Source organism: Capra hircus, chromosome 13 (genome assembly GCF_001704415.2).
Source record: "Capra hircus breed San Clemente chromosome 13, ASM170441v1, whole genome shotgun sequence".
Lineage (NCBI taxonomy): Eukaryota > Metazoa > Chordata > Mammalia > Artiodactyla > Bovidae > Capra > Capra hircus.
In genome coordinates, this window is record NC_030820.1 from 60,503,436 (window position 1) to 60,521,803 (window position 18,368).

The 18,368-nt window shown below is 52.1% G+C and overlaps 1 protein-coding gene across 7 annotated transcripts; it reads left to right on the plus strand.

Moving 5' to 3' along the window:
- LOC102179296 lies at positions 3,156-12,241 on the plus strand. Of its 7 annotated transcripts, XM_018057680.1 has the most exons (8): positions 3,156-3,473; positions 3,833-4,482; positions 5,174-5,210; positions 6,647-6,682; positions 7,784-7,865; positions 9,660-9,824; positions 10,624-10,755; positions 12,003-12,241. In XM_018057680.1, the coding sequence occupies exons 2-8, from the start codon at positions 4,391-4,393 to the stop codon at positions 12,137-12,139; spliced, it is 681 nt and encodes a 226-aa protein (XP_017913169.1). In that variant the 5' UTR covers positions 3,156-3,473; positions 3,833-4,390; the 3' UTR covers positions 12,140-12,241. The 7 variants fall into 7 exon arrangements, with proteins under 7 accessions (XP_017913169.1, XP_017913165.1, XP_017913163.1 ...); XM_018057676.1 differs by having other exon boundaries at positions 3,833-5,210; positions 5,493-6,682; XM_018057674.1 differs by having other exon boundaries at positions 3,833-6,682.

The following is an 18,368-nucleotide window of genomic DNA, read 5'->3' on the forward strand; positions in this document are numbered from 1 at the left end:
CAAATGACCAAATGACAATTTTAGAACGTAAGAAATACAATATCTCAGATCTTAAAAATGCACAAGAGAGTCTCAATAGTAAAGGGAAGTGACAAAGGAAAGACTCAGTAAACCTGAAGCTAGATCAACAGAAGTGGTCCAATCTAAAGAGGAGAGAATATTTTAAAAACTGAACAGACTTACGGACATGTGGGGAAATATCAAAAGATTTAATATGCATGTCATTTCTGTACCCTTAAAGATGCAAAAAAATTTTTAAAGATGCCTTAAAATTTCTCAAATTTGGTGAAAAACTTAAATTTACAGATTCAAGAAACCGTGGTCGCTCACACAGTTAAAGAATCTGCCTGCAATGCAGCAGACCTGGGTTCGATCCCTGGGTCTGGGAGATCCCCTGGAGAAGGGAATGGCAATCTACTCCAGTATTCTTGCCTGGGAAATCTCATGGACAGAGGAGCCTGGTGCGCTACAGTCCATGGGGTCCCAAAGAGTCAGACACAGCTTAGTGACTGAACAGCAAATATTGATTCCAAATAACATCTGGTTACGGTTCCAGTTACTACTGTTGCATGACAAGCCACCTGAAAACAGTGTGTAAAACAGCTGTCTGATGTTAATGGATTCTGTGGGTCAGGAATTCAGAAAGGTCACAGCAGAGGTGTCCCATAATGTCTGGGACCTTAGCTGGGAAGACGCAATGGCTGAAGGGGACTTCGGTGGCTGGGGACTGGGATTGTCTGAAGATGTACATAGCTAGAAGGCTGTAGGCTGGCACCTCAGCTGGGCTGCAGTCAGACCACCGACATATGACTTCTCCATGTGTTCTCTCCACATGGGTTAATTTGGCTTCCTCGTGGCATGGTGGCTAGGTTTTAAGACAGAGTATCCTGAGAGAGTCCATGACATCTTATGGTCCAGCTTTGGAAGTCACACAGCATCACTTTTACCATGTCTTATGTTTAAGGCTGTCAAAAAGGTGCATTCAGCTTCAGGGAATGGGGACACAGATGCCACCATTTGATGACAAGAGGGTCCAGGTCACACTGTAAAGAGAGCATATGGTATTGGCGATACTGTTAAAGCCACAATAATCGAGACGCTTGTTTGTAGACCATAGTCTAAGTCTGCAGGTGAGAAGTGGGATGTATTGCTCCAGTAAGGCCTTCTCGTGTGGAAATATGCAAGTGGGAATAAATGAGTCTTGTTCTTGAGAGGAGCATTTCGGCAGAGGGAGGTGCAGTTACAAAAGCCCTGCCGTGGGCCAGAGTGGAGTGCGTTCCAAGAACTGAAGGCCAGCCTGCCCGGAGTGTGAAGGGAGAGGAAGAGAAGTTGGTGAGGAGGCTCCATTTGTGGAGTTTGGCAGAGGGAACCTTACATATCAGGTTAAGGAGATTACTGGAAGGCCAGTGGGTGGTAATGGAGGCTAAAGGATGCCAAGAGGCTGTCCCCACAAAGGCCAGGCCACGTGAGGGGGCCTATTCCCATGACCATGAGACTGGTGAGTTTGAGTTCAGGACATGGCCAGGGGCCCTTATGCCCTGCCCTGTGCACCCTCCGTTTGGCCCTGGAAGATCAGGAACAGAAGCTGAAGACCATTCCATGTTAGTGTGGAGCCCACGTTAGTGTGGATCCCATATCCACTGGGATCTGAAGGGACCAATGCCTACCCTGGAGTTGATTTGATGCCCTGCACCACCAGGATCCCACTGCTGCAGCCCTTTGCCAAGTTGGACTGTTCTCTGGTGGTCAGAGCAGAGCACTGGGCTGGACCTCAAGGCAATGTCCACACTGCCCATAGCTCCATCCAGAGCTTGGCTTATATGTCACAGCCATGGTGCCTCTCAGAGAAGCCTCGCTTTCAGTTCAGTTCGGTCACTCAGTCATGTCTGACTCTTTGTGACCCCATGGACTGCAGCTTGCCAGGCTTCCCTGTCTATCACCAACTCCCAGAGCTTGCTTAAACTCATCATGTCCATCGAGTCGGTGACGCCATCCAACCATCTCGTCCTCTGTCGTCCCTTTCTCTTCCTGCCTTCAATCTTTCCTGCCTTCAATCCTTTCATCATGATCTTTTCCAGTGAGTCAGTTCTTCACATCAAGTGGCCTAAGTTATTGGCATTTCAGCTTCAGCATCAGTCCTTTCAAAGAATATTCAGGACTGGTTTCCTTTAGGATTGACTAGTTTGATCTCCTTGCAGTCCAAGGGACCCTCAAGAGTCTTCTCCAACACCACAGTTCAAAAGCATCAATTCTTCGGCTCTCAGCTTTCTTCACAGTCCAAGTCTCACATCCATACACGACCACTGGAAAAACCATAGCTTTGACTAGACAGACCTTTGTTGGCAAAATAATGTCTGCTTTTTAGCATGCTGTTTACATTTGTCACTGCCATGGGTGCCTCTCAGAGAAGCTCGCACTTAAACCATCGCATTTACCCGCCTGGTCCCCAAGCAGAGCTTGGGTGTGATTGGCGTTACAGAAATGTGGAAACCAAGGCCATGAGACAGTCAAGAAGAGGGGCTGAAACCAGCAGAGGATGGATCTGGGACTAGAAGCCCAGAAGTGGGCCTCCCAAGCACTCAGTTTCACTGCCCCTAATATTAACCACGGGGCCCTTTGCATGTCGTTTGTATACACCTGCCCAGCTCACAGGTGGTGGTGATGAGGACTCAGGACCCTAGGCCCCAGGATTCCAATGCAGCAAGTTCTGACCAAACCCCACCCCCGCGCCCCATCTCCTGGCCCAAGGTGAGTTCGGGTGCCCTTCCTGCGGTCAGAGTGTGAGGGCCTTGGTGCCCGGATAGGGGAACGCCTTCGCCTACTCTGCTTCTGCGATCGCCTGCAACGTGGGGTCTCCAGCTTGCACCTCAAGGACCACATGGTTGGGGGAAGGACCTGAGCAGGCTGGAGGGGGCGGGGCCCCGGGGATCAACGGAGCGGGCCTGTGGGACAGTCAGCGCGAGGTGGGAGCGGGCGCGCACCGGAGGGGAGTGGCAGAGCAGGCAGGGCCTCGGGGGCGGATCTAGGGGAAGGAGGCGGGGCATTGAGGGGCGGGGTTTCAGTGACTGACAGGGTGGGGGCGTGACTGGCGCGTGCTGCGGAGACTGCAGTGAGGGCAGGGCTAGGGAGGGGGCGGTGCCACAAATGACCGAAAGAACAAGGCAGGAGCCAGGGCGAGGGTTTATCGAGCCTTGGGAAGGCAGTGCCAGAATGACGGACTGGGCAAGGGGCTGGCCCGGGCTGAGCGACTGAGGACGAGCCTCAGGGTAGGGGCGGGGTCGGCGGGCGGGCTAAGCTAGGCGAGCCGGGCACCGCCAGGGATAAATGACGCGGCTGGGACAGGGCTGAAGATGGTGGAATGCTAGCCTACGAGGTAGAGTGCAGAAGAGCGGGCACGAAGACTTCCCGAGGGACCAGGGAAGGATGACTGGCAGCTCCAGGACGGGGAATGAGGGAGGAGACGACGGGCGTAGGTGAGTAGTGTGAGTGACAAGACAGGTGGCGGGACCTGGTATAAAGGCCGCTTGTGGGTGGGGCCAAGGGGCCATGAGTGACAACCTCACGGTCCCTTGGGGTCTGCCTCAAACATCTTCCCTGCAACTCTGAGAGGAATTGCTCTTCCGGCTGAACATATAGGGCTTCGTGCATTTCATGCCCCAGGTGTGGTGCAGAGACATCAGACCTGCCGGAAGGAGGTTTCCATCTTCCAGGCCACGGGTCCCAATGAAATCCAGCCTAGGGCGTTCCTAGGGCCAGGAAACCCGCCACTAGCGATTGTCCCCGTGGTAGCCCTGGTTCAGCGTTGGTTCTGACCCGGTCCGTCTGTCCACAGTTGCAGAAGCGCTGTCTGAACTGCTTCCTGGTGTATCTCCAGGTCTTCGATCGACGATCTCCGGGCCTGAGCTGCTGCCTGGAGCCGCCCGGGGCCCTGAAGGCCTCAGTGTTCCTGAATTACAGTGTCTGCTGGGAGTTGGCGCGTTAGCAGGCAGTCCAGCTGGAGAGAAGGCTAGGGATAGGCTCTTTGTCGTGACCACGCCTCTCTGTTCGCTGGCCCCTCCCTCCACCCAGCTGGCCCCACCCACCTAGTGCCTCCGCCCCTGCTCTTCCCCAGCCCCACCGTGGCCCCCTTCGCAGTCCCCGCCCCTAAGGATAAACCCCGTCCACTCCTACTCTCAGGCTCCGGCTACCCGCCATCTCCCGCCCAGTCCTTGGCCTCGTCCCACGCCCTTTCCCGTCTCAGGCTCCCTATGTTCAAACGGCTCCAGGAGCTCCTATGGGGCTGGGAATACGAGTCCGCGACGCTTTGTCAAACACAACAGCTCTTCTTATTTTCACCTTCGGGTGCTTTCTCGGTATCTCCTCCGGGCTGGGAGAATGAAGGTGGTCCTGCATGAAGTCTGAATTGGGCGAGGGGAATGCTGAGATCGTGGCTCAGGTCTTTGTGTCTGGGCAGAATCTCAGGGGCTCCCTGAACCTGATCAAGTGAGTGACAGCTGTTCCTTTCTGTAATATGGGCTCCCCCAGGGAGGGTTGGAGTCGCAGGGCCTCTCACCTCCCATTCCAGCTGTTTCTGAAATCTCAGCCTGTATTTACATAGAGGACCCCTTGCCTTGAGTGGGTTGTAATACTCTACCTGGAGCCCGCCTTGTGCCTACCAAGGTTCCCAGGGAAGACTCCTACTCCCTGGCCCTGACACCTCTGAGAGATCTGTTTTATGGAAGAGTCTGACTATTCCCAGGTTCCAGGCCTTGAGACACTGCTGGGCATCACCGCCAAGACGGTCCTGCTGCCCTAAGTCAACCTTGAGCTGCCTGGAGCCTGCCATCACCCCATCACCCTCAGCCCTGGGGCCAGCTTCCCAAACAGATGTTCTTTGTCACAACATCACCCCACATCTGGAGGCTGGAGTTCCCACAGAGGCAGGAGTGGGAGATGGTAGAGGAGAACGGAGGGTCACGTTCTCCAGATGACTTGCTTGGGAGGCTTGTGAGCTCTGGGGAAACTGAGGCTCAGAAATGGCGCTGCTCGGTCGCCATTGAGGCAGCAATAGAGCTGCCACTCACACAGCAGCCACTCACTCCAGTGCAACCAGCCTGGAAAGTTCTGATGAGACTCCAACTGTATCCTCCCCAGGCTGCCTGAAGGTAGGTCTTCCCTCTTCTTCTGTCCTTAGGCTTACTCTTCAGGACATCCTGGACAGCATCCAAGAGGTGAGGTGGTCCTCTTGGGGTTCTCTCAACTCTGGAATCCCCTTGATCATGGGGAAGGGGGAGCAGCAGTGTCCAGGAGTAAGCAGGGCCAATCCTGGGCGCTGGGGGCTCTTAGACATCTGGGAGACTCCCACACTGCCTGCTCACCTCCCAGAATGGAGGGGGCCTGCACCCTGCCCACTGTAGGGTCTCTCTCTTCAAGGCTCATCTGCCTCTGGAGCAGTAAGCCCCTTCTTCCAGGCAGTGGATAGAGTGGGTCTCTGTGGTTTCACTTGGCTACAGGAACCCTGATGGATGGGTGGGTCCTCTGCACACCTCACTGGACCAGAGCTTGGACACCTAGAAAGCTCTGGTCCCAGGCCACAGAAGGGACTCACAGCCTTCACCCATCAGTCCAGCATCAGTATTCTAACAATCCCAAGCCACATTTACTGAACTCATTTTCTGCTCCAATAACCACATCACTCCCTCCCCTTTTTATCTTTGTTGGCCTCCTGTCTTTAAAATAAAATTTGAGATCCACACCATGACTTCCAAAGCCCTGCTTGGTGTTCCAGTCTCTCTCCAACTTTCTCCTTTGCCCATTACAATCTGACCAAGATGATCTCTCTCTATTCTATGAACACATCTGTGTTTTTCTGCCTTTGGGTCTTTGCCCAGGCCTCTCTCTTCTTGGAACTAGATCGTAAGCCCTATAATGGCAAGGACTGTGTTCAGTTTTGTTTATCTCTAAATCCTCACGCTTTTAAACAATAGACAATAATGCCAGCTCTAACAGGTCTTAATAAACAGTCCTGGAATAAATGTGCCTGATGCTTTTCTATTGATGTATTTAATCTTTATACAAAGAGACTCAGGGAGGTTTAGCCATTTGTTAAAGGTCACACAGCTAAGAGCTGAACCCCAGAGGGAGGCGTTTTTACCTATCATTGTGATTGGGGGCATGAGTGCCAGGTGGTATACCACAGGCCATCCCCAAATTCTAAATGCTTGTAGCTTCCTGCAGCAGGAAGCATTGGGTCTCCCTGGAAAGCTGGCAAGACTTGGGTCCTCAAAAGCCCTCCGAGAGTATTCCAGGTAGAAGAAACAGCGGTGAGCAGAAGGGCGAAGGCAGGAAGATCCAGCTCCTGGGACAACCAGGCTCAGAGGGCTGGGCCAGTCCAGGACACACAGCTGCCTGGACCCAGGGCTCTATCAGCTGGTGGTCTCCAGAGGCCAGACCCCGATGGGCAGGGAAATTGATGCATGGTGTCAGTGTCACTGTGCAATCCCTCTCCCCAGGCTGTGGGTGGGAGCCCCCAGGGACGCGGGCTGGGCGCTCACAGGCAGGACGTTCCCACGCAGGGGCGGCCCTGGGGAAGGCTGCGGGGCGGGCCCCAGGCAGGCGCCAGCCGTCCAGTCCCTCTGCAGCCTGTTCTCTGTTACTTGCTCTGCAGACCTGGGTCGTGTTCTGGCTCCCTCCAAGCCTCAAGGTGAGTGAGTGGCTGGGGGGAGCCCAGCTGCCCAGACACGGGCCAGTGGGGGATGCGGCTGGGACTCTGGCTTTCAAAACCCCGTCAGGACCTGTGGGGCCACTGCTCTGGAGGAGGATCTGGGGGCTGGGGGCTACTGGCAGCTCAAGGGTGAGGGGAATTTTCCTCTGTCCACATATGGGACACTGCCTCTTTCCTCAAAGGTAGATTACTCCTTCTTTCTCCCCACAGGTGGGGCTCTGTCACCCACTTTTCACTGATGGGGACCCTTTCCTTTCCAGATGTGGGGTGTCTGTCCACTTTCCACATATGGTACACCCTACCCTCTATCTAATTATTGGGTGCCCTTCTCTCTCTAGATGTAGGGGTCCTTTCAGTTTCCAGAAGTGGGATACTCTCTTCTGCTCCCCAGATGTGTGCCCCCTCTTCCTACCTCTGACCCAGTTTGGTCTTTATCCCCCTCTGAATCTCCTCCTCACAGCCTCCTTGCCCCCTGCCCCCCGCCGCCCCAGGTTGCCAAATCCTGATTTTCCCTGGGGATGGGGGGGTTGGGCTCGCCTGTCCCTGTCTCCCACCAGGTCCAGCAGAGCAGGCTTTCCAGGCACGTAGGCAACCAATTACGGCGGGAGGGGAGAGGGGGAGGGCAAACCATCTGCAGGAGACTTTGGCAGATGGCCCTGTAAGCAAGACAGTTATCCCAGGAACTGCTCCCTCCTGACCTGGACTCCCACCCTGTTTCCTCTGGGGGGCAAACAGCTGAGAGAGCTTGTCTAAGCTAGCCACCCACTGTGAGCTGAGGCTGGGACTAGAATTGAGGCTCCCAAAGCCAAACTGTTCAGGCCCTGACTCAAGAGTTAGGCTTTGTCCCACTTCTCAGATGGCAAACTGAGGCCCCAGGAGGGGGCTCCAAATGTCTAGAAGCCCCATCTACCCATCATACAAACTTAGAAGGGGGCAGGGGCTGGAGATGACCTTGATATCCTGGAGACCATGCCCTTCCCAGTCACCACACCTGTGTAAACCCTGTGCCTCTTGTCTGGGTCCTGAGGGGAAGGGCAGAGGGCAATGTGAGGGCAGGACTCACCCCAAACCACACCCTAGATGTCCTTCAGAGCTGCCTGGAGCTTGACCCTGAGGAAAGGGGGCCTTGGAATTCGAGGGATCCACACCCCAGGAAGTACCGGTAAGACGTGGACATGCCCTCCCTTGCCTAGCTCCGAGGCTTGGGGCAGGGGTCCTGTCTGCAGGCTGCTCCCGGTCCTTTCCATGCTGCTCTGGGCCTGTCCTGAACCATTTCCCATAATCCTGGTCCTTGGTGGGGGGCCGTGTTCATCCAGGAAATAGACAGCAGCCCCTTCCCTCGAAGTGTTCTCAGGGCCTGATGCCTGTACCTCAGGTTCCTAAGGCCTTTGTGTCTGGAGGCAGAGGGTGCTGACAGAACCTTCCAGACCTTTGTGTCCAAGCCAGTTGGAAGAAAGAGGCCTAAATAAGGGGAGACTTGAGCCAGATAGACGGGTCTTCTTGATCCTCTGGAGAATGATAACAGATAACATTTATTGAGCCCTTACTGTGTGCCCTGAGCTGGGATCAATGTTTTGCACAGATTAACACATTCGGATTTCATAGCAGCCACGTGAAGTGGACACTGTGCATTATCTCCCTTTCTCAGATGAACAAATGGTCCCAGAGCCAGGACTCTTTTTCCCAAAGCAGTTCCCACGCTCTCCGGGCAAGGTGGTACCAATGCCCTCCTGGAGGGCATCCCAGGTGACAGTAAACAGAAGAAGCTTTACTGAGACTCTTCTAGGGCCTAGCCTTGTTCGGACACTCACACGGAGCCCTTGAGGGCTAGGCGATCAGGGAGAGCTTCCAGGCATGGAAATGAGACGTGAAACGAACCTCTATCAGTGTAATTTATGTGTGTCAGGCCCCGGGCATTATCTTGAAGCTTCCACAACAGTGTGAGATAGGATCGCTTACTATCCCCACTTTCCAGGTGTAGACGTGGAACACAGTGAGGTAAAGAGGGCTTGTCGGAGCTGAGGCGGGGTGGACCTGGGGTCTCAGGACTCCAAAGCCATGCCGGTGACCACTCATTTCGGGCACAGGCCTAGTGCTTTCCAGTTTGCGGAGCAGTTTCCCAACTGCCATCCCAGGTTCCTTGCTCTGAGTCTTCCCCCGCCCGCTGCCTGGCCTGATGTGCCATCCCCACTGCAGATCTTCCCAGAGGACACAGGGCTGGAGCCAGAGGGGCTGAACTGCTGCCCTGGCCCAGCTCCCTCTTGCTCTGTGAACTTCAGTAAGTCCCTTAGCTACTCAGTTTCTTCCTCTGCTGCTGCTGCTGCTGCTAAGTCGCTTCAGTCATGTCCGACTCTGTGCGATCCCATAGACCACAGCCCCCCAGGCTCCCCCGTCCCTGGGATTCTCCAGGCAAGAACACTGGAGTGAGTTGCCATTTCCTTCTCCAGTGCATGAAAGTGAAAAGGGGAAGGGAAGTCACTCAGTCTTCCTCTAAGAGGAGAATAATATCACTGTCTCAGAGCCATGCCAAGCCAATGAATCAACTCCCCCAAAGGCCTTAGCATGGTTCCTGGCACACAGTTTAAGTGCTCAATAAGTGCTGCTGCTAAGTCGCTTCAGTCGTGTCCGACTCTGTGCAACCCCATAGACAGCAGCCCATCAGGTTCCGCCATCCCTGGGACTCTCCAGGCAAGAACACTGAAGTGGTTGCCATTTCCTTCTCCAATGCATGAAAGTGAAAAGTGAAAGTGAAGTCGCTCAGTCCTGTCCGACTCTTAGCGACCCCATGGACTGCAGCCTACCAGGCTCCTCAGCCCATGGATTTTCCAGGCAAGAGTACTGGAGTGGGTTGCCATTGCCTTCTCTGGCAATAAGTGCTACCCTCTTTATTAATCTTTTGGTTGGTGCTGGGATGTCTCAGGGGCAGCTTCATCTCAGCTCCTCCCTGTGCCCACAGCCCACGGCAAGGAGAAGATGCCCCCCTACACTAACTACCATGCCCAGCGCTCCTACCCCATGCCCGACGAGCCCTTCTGCATGGAACTCAACGCGGAGCAGCGGGCCCTCAAGGAGAAGGAGAAGGGCAGCTGGACCCAGCTGAGCCACGCCGAGAAGGTGGCCCGTAGGTCTCAGGGTGGGGATGGGGGTGATATTGCAAAGAAGGGCCTGGCCTGTTAGGGATCAGCCGTAGGGAGAAACCCTGGCCAAGACAGCAAGAACCCACTCACCCAAATACTCAAACGCATACCTGAGTGGTGAAATTCATTCCTTTGTTCATTCAGTTTTTAATTCACACAACTGTTTGAGCACAGCCTGATGCTAGGTGATGCTGGGGACACAGAAGTGAATCATGGGGCGGGTTCCTGCCCTTAGGGTGCTCCCAGTCCAGTGGGGGAACCAATGCAAACCCAGAAAACTGTAATAGAGGATATGCTGCTGGGTGAGGTGTGTTCATGGGGCTGTGAGAACCCAAAGGAGAGAGTGAGATGCAATCCTGGTAGGCTTTCCCAAGAAGAGTTGTTTCAGCTGGCCTTGGACGGTGAGGGGCAGGGGCTGCCAGGCAGTGGGAACAGCATGGGGAAGGATACAGGAGCTGGAGAGCATGGAGAGTCCTGGGCTTCACTGAGCGGTGTTGGGGGGATGGAGCAGAAAGAGGCAGGTGAGTTGGATGGGAGAGCAGGGGTCTGGCACTGGGAAGCAGGATGTGTGACACCAAGTGCTGCCTACCAACAGTGCCCCCAGGAGCCTTGAGCCTCATCATCAGCTGTGCTTTGCACACAGTAGATGCTCAGTAGGAATTTGCTGAATGGACAGCTTCTGCTGCAGGGAGGGGGTGGCTGGAGGTCCCCGAGGCCAAGAGTTGCCCCAAGAATTGGATGTATCTGAAGCCTCCCGCCTGCCCCCCGCCCACCTGCCTCCAGTGTACCGGCTCCAGTTCCATGAGACCTTCGCAGAGATGAACCGTCGTTCCAACGAGTGGAAGACAGTGATGGGCTGTGTCTTTTTCTTCTGTGGATTCACAGGTCTGCTGATTTGGTGGCAGCGGGTCTATGGTGAGTGGCAGTGCCTCACCCAGCCAGTGTCCTCAGCCATGCCTTTGTGGTCACAACCATCAGCCAAGTTTTGATAAGTGAACTAAGCTAGTACTCATCTGAAGAGTTTTTGAAAAGTCCTCCAGACTGATGTAGGGTGAAGGGCGGAGCATGGCTGCCTGGGTTGGAATGTAGAGACTCTACCTCTCTGGGTCTTAACTCCCTCATCTGTAAAATGGGAATAATAGTGCCTACATCTCAGGGTTCTTGTGAAGATTTAATGAGAGAGCTGTAGGCTAGTGCCAGGCACACAGTTATGAATGGTGTTGTTACTGATTGCTGTTATTGGCCATGAACTTTTCAACATATTGCTTCAGCTGCTGTAACAAAGAGTCTCCAATATTCAAGAGCTTAAACAATATAGAAGATGGTTTCTTATGCTTCCCCCTTACTTAACTCCAATAAAACTAGCTGCTCTCATCTTCTTCTTCCTGAGAGAAAGCAAAAGAAACTATCTCATCCTGGAAGCTTCCCATTAAGTTGGAACAAACTCAGTAATTATAACTATGGTGGTGGTGGTTTAGTTGCTATGTTGTGTCAGATTCTTGCAACCCCATGGACTGTGGCCTGCCAGGTTCCTCTGTCTGTGGGATTCTCCAGGCAAGAATACTGGAGTGGGTTGCCATTTCCTTCTCCAGGGGATCTTCCTGATCCAGGGATAGAATCTAGGTCTCCTGCACTACAGGCAGATTCTTTACCAACTGAGCTACCAGGGAAGCTATGGTAGCTATCATATATTAGGAGCTTAATATCTGTCCTGCATTCTGCTAATTGCAGTATAAATACTAACAAATTCAGTCTCACAAGCCTAGTGGACGGGATCTGTTTTCGAGAGGTTAGGAAACGGGCTCAGAGATGAAGTGACTTGTTCAGGGTAACACAGTGAGGGAATGGTGGAACTGAGATTTGGAACCAAAAAGACTTCAAGCCAGTGTTCCTCCTATCCTTAGGTCCCAGAGTAGATGAGGAAACTGAGCCTGAGAAAGGGGAAGGACCTCGCCCAGTTCCCCCAGTGAGTCCAAGACAAGCTGGGGACAGAACCTGGAGTGCCGCTTGAGTGGGGAGTCTAGTAGGAAATGGAGAGAGTGGAGAGGGGTCCCCAGGGCAGGGCATCTCCACCCCATGCCTGGACACCCTGACTCATGGGGAGGGGGTGGGCTTGGCAGGGTCCCATATGCCCCCGTTCCTACCTGTTTCCTTCCCTGCAGTGTTCCCTAAGAAACCCATCACCCTGACGGATGAGTGGAAGGCCCAGCAGCTCCAGCGCACCCTGGACATGAAGGGCAACCCCGTGCAAGGCCTGGCCTCCCGGTGGGACTATGAGAGGAAGGAGTGGAAGAAGTGACATGGAATCCCGGTGGCTCCCCCTGCAGCTCCACCCTCGTCCAGAGCCTATGGAGGCCCCTCCCCTCCTTTAACCCCAATAAAGCTGGTGGCTCTCATCTGCCTTTAGTCTCCACCACAGCCTCTACCTGCCATAAAGCCTACATTATACCTAAGATTAGGCAGGACAGTAAGTGAGGGGCAATAAGCCACTTGCCAGGACCTCACTTATCAGGGAGGGCTTCCCGGAGGAGAAGGGGTTGGGGTTGAGCCTTTCATGATAGGTGGGATTCGGAATGGCAGGAGGGAGAGGGAAGGCATTCCAGGTGGAGGGAATGGCTTGAGCAGAGGTAAAGACACTCCTTTGCTCTGTCAATTAGCAAATACTTACTGGGTATCTGCTGTGTGCCAGGTACTAATGCAGGCCCTGGGGATGCAACAGTGAACCACACACAGTCTCTGGCCTCCTGAAGGAGGCGTTTCTTGTGTGTGTGTGTGTGTGTGTGTGTGTGTGCGCGTGCGCGCGCGCGTGTGTGCACGTGGTGGGGGAGACAGAAAAGGGAATAAGTCAGTACAGTACACAGCATGTTACGCTGTAGTCAGTGCTATGAGGGAATAAAACAGAGCAGGATAAAGGGGCAGAGCTAAAAGGGCTTTGGAGGGTGGTAGGTGGAGCTTCTTAGACGAGGTGGCAAATGAGAAAACAAAACAGCAGGTGAAAAGATCTTGAGACAGGATTTTAGTTTGTCTGTGGAACATCAAGGGGGCCACAGTGACTGGAGCAGAATGACCTGGAATATTGTAAGAAGGTGTGTGCTGAGGGAGAGGCTTGGTCTTGGGGCACAAAGCAGATTATATAGGAACACACACACACACACACACAGACACACACACACACACACACACACACTCCAGAACCAAGACGGGAAGCCTCCTTTCTTCTTGGTTTGTCCCCTTCAGCACCCTTTGCTGGCAAAGTCCAGCATCTCACTGTACAGGGGACAGTGCTCATTGTCGTAGAGCAGGCACTGAGGGGTGAGTTTGAGGTGGAGAGACAATACATTGATAACTGGCACAGCATCTTTGAGAAAGTCTTGACCAGGCCAATAGGGAGTTTTAGAGCCAAAAAGGAGGAGTCTTGTATTGGGAAAAATGGACCCATCCCTAGAGCCCCCCTGTGCTCAGTCCTTGGCTAGGAGCAGCCCGGGGGACTCTGGCCGTGGCAGGAACACTCAGGAGCTCTGAAAGTGCGGCAGCCAGAGATGATACACCTACCCTCCTCATAGCAGGTTCTCTTGAGAGCCATCTGAGCAGCACACCTCCGCGGACACCCCGGATGCAGACGGAGGGACTCAGCAGGGCAGCTGGGACAATATTCATTCAATCAGCAAAGACTTACCGTGCGTGCGTCCATTACATGCAGGCTCGGGGGCAGAGTGAATGAGACCTCATTCCAGGGTTATGAGGTCCAGTCCTCAAGAATCTGAAAGTCTGTAATTGTCACCCTAATCAATTACAGAACAAATGAGTGCTAAGAAGGGGAGGTAGGTGGTACTGATACTTGGACTGGCCTAATCTACAGAAGTCAGGGTGGGCTTCCCTGAAGAAATGTCTTCATGTTGAGATATTGTTGCCAAAATTCAGCCCCTGTACACTGGTGCCGGATTAAACCTCAGAGACAAAATTTTGGGAGAATTAGGAAGAAATAGTTTTATTGCTTTTCTAGGCAAAGGGGGGCCACAGTGAGAGAGAGCAAATTTTTTTTGCTCTCAAGACTGACCGGCCCTGAAGGGGACAGTGAGGAGTGCTCGTGGACATTGTTCTGATTGGTTGGTGGTGAGGTAATTGGGAGGAAGCATCATCAACCTTCCAATGCCAGCCCGTCTGGGGTCTACATGCTTATGGGTAGCACAGAGTTAACTTCTTCCACTTGATGGGTGTTTCAGTATCCGCAAAACAGCTCGAAGGACATGGATCAGAATATTATCTGGAGTCCTTGACTTTGTTGAATGGATAAAGTATTATTATTTTGTCTTGCTTGACTTTTCTTTCTGCATTTTCTCACTTTTCTGATTAAATTTACTCTTTGACTAAAGTCGTTCCACAGAAAAAAGGCAGGTGGAGGACACAGGCAGGCGTCTGTTCTGGGAAGGCTTCATGGGATCCTGTTTGGTTACAATATGAAAGATGACTAGGTATAAACTAGGTGGAAGTGGTGGTGGATCAGCATTTTAGGCAGAGAAAAGCACGGGCAAATGCCCTGTGCTACTGAGCACCATGGCTTGGAAGAAGGAATAAAAGAAGCCAGTTGGAGGAGAAGGAAGAAATGGACAAGGGGAGACAGGGAAGGAGAAGACTCACCTGGAGCCCTGGAGTCTCTGCTTCCTCTTCTGAAGAGACAAATCTGGGGGAATGCAGGAAGGGATGGAGCTGAAGGAATATGTAGGGGGCAGAGTATGGGGAGCCTTGAACATCTACATTTTAAAATAATCTTATTTATTTATTTATTTTGGACTGTGTTGGGTCTTAGTTGCTACGGGAGCTTTTCTCTACTTGCGGCAAGCGGGGGCTACTCTCTACTTGCAGTGAGTGGGTTTCTCAGTGTTGGTGGCCTCTCTTGTTGCAGAGCACAGACTCTAGGCTGTGTGGGCTCAGTAGTTTCGGCTCCCGAGGCACAGGAGTTGTCGTGCACAGGCTTAGTTGCTCCTCGGCATGTGGGATCTTTCTGATCAGGGCTCGATCCCGTCTCTCCTGCATTGGCAGGCAGATTCTTTGCCACTGAACCACCAGGGAAGTACCATATGATTTTTTTAAATATTTATTTTTATTTATTTATTCTAATTGACTGTGCCCGGTCTTTGCTGCAACATGCGGGATCTTCAGCTGCAGCATGTGGGATCTAGATCCTGACCAGGGATTGAATGCTCTCCCCAGCCCCCCACCCCCTACATTGGGAGCACAAAAGTCCTAGCCTCAGTGGACTAGGGAACCACCAGGGAAGTCCTCATCCATTTAGTTTTTATCTGAGAAAGGCAGCTGCCTTCGCACCAGTTTCTGTCTGGCATGAGGGATTCATCTTTTAGTCACTTATCATGAAAGATGCTGGGGATACAGACATGGAGCAGACAGGAGCCCTGGCCTGTGGGCAGGACTGGCATAAACATGGCCAATCAGAGACTAAGGGAATAAGAGCTATAGAAATTTCTGATGGAATGTTTTGAATCCATTGTTTTGTCCTTTTGCTAGCAGCAGGAGTGGTTTGGACATAACTAAAGATATTGAACTACGCAGGTGGTAAACTTTGCTTAGATTAATAAATTGCTATGCAGATGACACCACCCTTATGGCAGAAAGTGAAGAGGAGTAAAGAGGAAGTAAAAAGCCTCTTGATGAAACTGAAAGAGGAGAGCGAAAAAGTTGGCTTAAAGCTCAACATTCAGAAAACGAAGATCATAGCATCTGGTCCCATCACTTCATGGGAAATAGATGGGGAAACAGTGGAAGCAGTGTCAGACTTTTTTTTTTTTGGCTCCAAAATCACTGCAGATGGTGATTGCAGCCATGAAATTAAAAGACACTTACTCCTTGAAAGGAAAGTTATGACCAACCGAGATAGCATATTCAAAAGCAGAGACATTACTTTGCCAACAAAGGTCCGTCTAGTCAAGGCTATGGTTTTTCCAGTGGTCATGTATGGATGTGAGAGTTGGACTGTGAAGGAACCTGAGTGCCGAAGAATTGATGGTTTTGAACTGTGGTGTTGGAGAAGACTCTTGAGAGTCCCTTGGACTGCAAGGAGATCCAAGCAGTCCATACTAAAGGAGATCAGTCCTGGGTGTTCATTGGAAGGACTGATGTTGAAGCTGAAACTCCAATACTTTGGCCACCTGATGCGAAGAGTTGACTCATTTGAAAAGACCCTGATGCTGGGAAAGATTGAGGGCAGGAGGGGAAGGGGACGACAGAGGATGAGATGGTTGGATGGCATCACTGACTCGATGGACATACGTTTGGGTGAACTCCAGGAGTTGGTGGTGGACAGGGAGGCCTGGCGTGCTGCGGTTCATGGGGTCGCAAAGAATCAGACACGACTGAGCTGAACTGACTCCTTGGCTTGCAGATGGGTTCCTTCTCACTATGTCCTCACGTGGTCATTCCTCTGTGTGCATATTCATGGTGTCTCCATGTGTGTCCAGATTTCCTCTCCTTCTTTTGAAACTATTTATTTACTTATTTGGCTGCACCAGGTGTTAGTTGCAGCATGTAGGATCTTTGATCTTCATTATTGGACTTCCCTGGTGGCTCACACAGTAAAGCGTCTGTCTACAATGCGGGAGACCTGGGTTCGATCCCTGGGGTGGGAAGATCCCCTGGAGAAGGAAATGGCAATCCACTCCAGGACTATTGCCTGGAAAACCCCATGGACAGAGGAGCCTGGTAGGCTACAGTCCATGGGGTCGCAAAGAGTTGGACACGACTGAGCAACTTTACTTTCTTTCTGTTGCATGTGGGACCTTTTAGTTGTAGCATGCAAACTCTTGTCTGAGGCATGTGGGATCTAGTTTCCTGACCACAGATCGAACCTGAGCCTCCTGCATTGGGATTGCAGAGCCTGAGCCAGTGGACCATTAGGGAAGTCCCCAGATTTCCTCTTCTTATAAGGACACCAGGCAGATCAGTGAGGGCCTTCCCCAATGATGTCATTTAAGTTTATCACCTTTTTAAAGGCCCTGTCTCCAAATACAGCTTCTTTTGTGGCTCAGCTGGTAAAGAATCTGCCTGCAATACAGGGGACCTGGGTTCACTCCCTGGGTTGGGAAGATCCCTTGGAGAAGGGAAAGGCTACCCACTCCAGTATTCTGGCCTGGAGAATTCCATGGACTGTACAGTTCGTGGGATCGCAAAGAGTCGGACATGACTGAGCGACTTTCACTTTCATCTCCAAATACTGCTACATTGGATGTATTGGGAGTTAGAGCTTTGACATATGAATTTGCAGGAAACACAAGCCAGCCCATAACACTTGGGTTTAGGGTTATTTATATGTCTTATTGTTCTGACACCAGCAGGCACAGTGTGTGTTCTCATGACAGAACTCAGAGACTCCTGAGGGGGCAAAGAGACAGTGGGGACCCACGGTACTCTGAAAGCCCAGGCTCAGAACCATACACAAAGAGCCAGCACCACATTCCAGTGGCTAAAGCGAGTCCTGTGGTGCGTCTGTTACAACTGCTACATTCCAACCCCTCTTAAAACTTAAAAGCATGAAACAACCATTTCCTTAGGCTCACCAATTCTGTAGGTCAGGAGTTTAGGCAGGGCATACTGGGAACTGGGCCTCCCGGGTGGTTCACTGGGTAAAGAATCCTCCTGCAATACAGGAGACACGGATGGATCCCTGGGTTGGGAAGATCCCTTGGAGGAGGGCATGGCAACCCACTCCAGTATACTTGCTTGGAGAATCCCATGAACAGAGGAGACTGGCAGGCTACAGTCCATGGGGTTGCAAAACTTTCATTATTGCCAGGGAGGTGTGGAATCCCAGGCTCCCAATGTGGTCTCCACTGACACTGCGGGGAGAAGGGGTGGTAGGAGAGGGCTCATTAACTAGCCAGCAGAGATGAAAAGTCCTGCTCCCTTGGCCTTATCTCACAACACCCCACATTGATAGTGGGTAGTTGGGGCACCTTGAATCAGGGAGGAAGCCTAGGGTCCCCACTCACCCCTTGTTGATGTTGTTGGCCATAATTTTCAGCGTTTTTTTCTTTTCCCAGTGGTATTTGGCTGGAGTAGAGCTCCAATCGTCTCAAACTTCTATCTTGCTAGGATGTTTCTCTCCTAATCCTTTGAATAGACAGAGCTGGCTTCAGCTGGGGCTGTTTTTTCTTTCTGTGCCCACTGGCTTTTTTGAGTAGCCTGCTACAACTTCTTCAACCCCAAGTCTGGGATCTCTGAAACAGAAAACCCAGAGAACTCACCACTGTGTTGTTCCTTAGGTTCTCAGGTCCCCATCCAGCCTTCCTTCTTTTTACTTTTAAGGGTTTTCTTATGCTTGTTGCATATACAACTTCCAGGGATCTTAGTTTCACTTAGCAGGAGAAATAGAGGAAAGCGCATCCTCTCCATCTTCCCGGAAGTGGAAGTATAGAAGAGGCGTCATCTGTCCTGAGGAGTGTCCTCCAGGTTGCATTTTACTGATTGCCCTCCCATGTATCACTCACTGTGTTCCTGTGTCCCCTGTATCTTCCATT

Bases quoted from the DNA above. Each gene is read 5' to 3' on its own strand.
- LOC102179296 (XM_018057674.1), top strand. From the start codon at position 6,197: ATGCTTGTAGCTTCCTGCAGCAGGAAGCATTGGGTCTCCCTGGAAAGC. The intron at 6,683-7,783 runs GTGAGTGAGTGG...ACCACACCCTAG, and splicing joins GGCTCCCTCCAAGCCTCAAG to ATGTCCTTCAGAGCTGCCTG. The intron at 10,756-12,002 runs GTGAGTGGCAGT...CCTTCCCTGCAG, and splicing joins TTGGTGGCAGCGGGTCTATG to TGTTCCCTAAGAAACCCATC.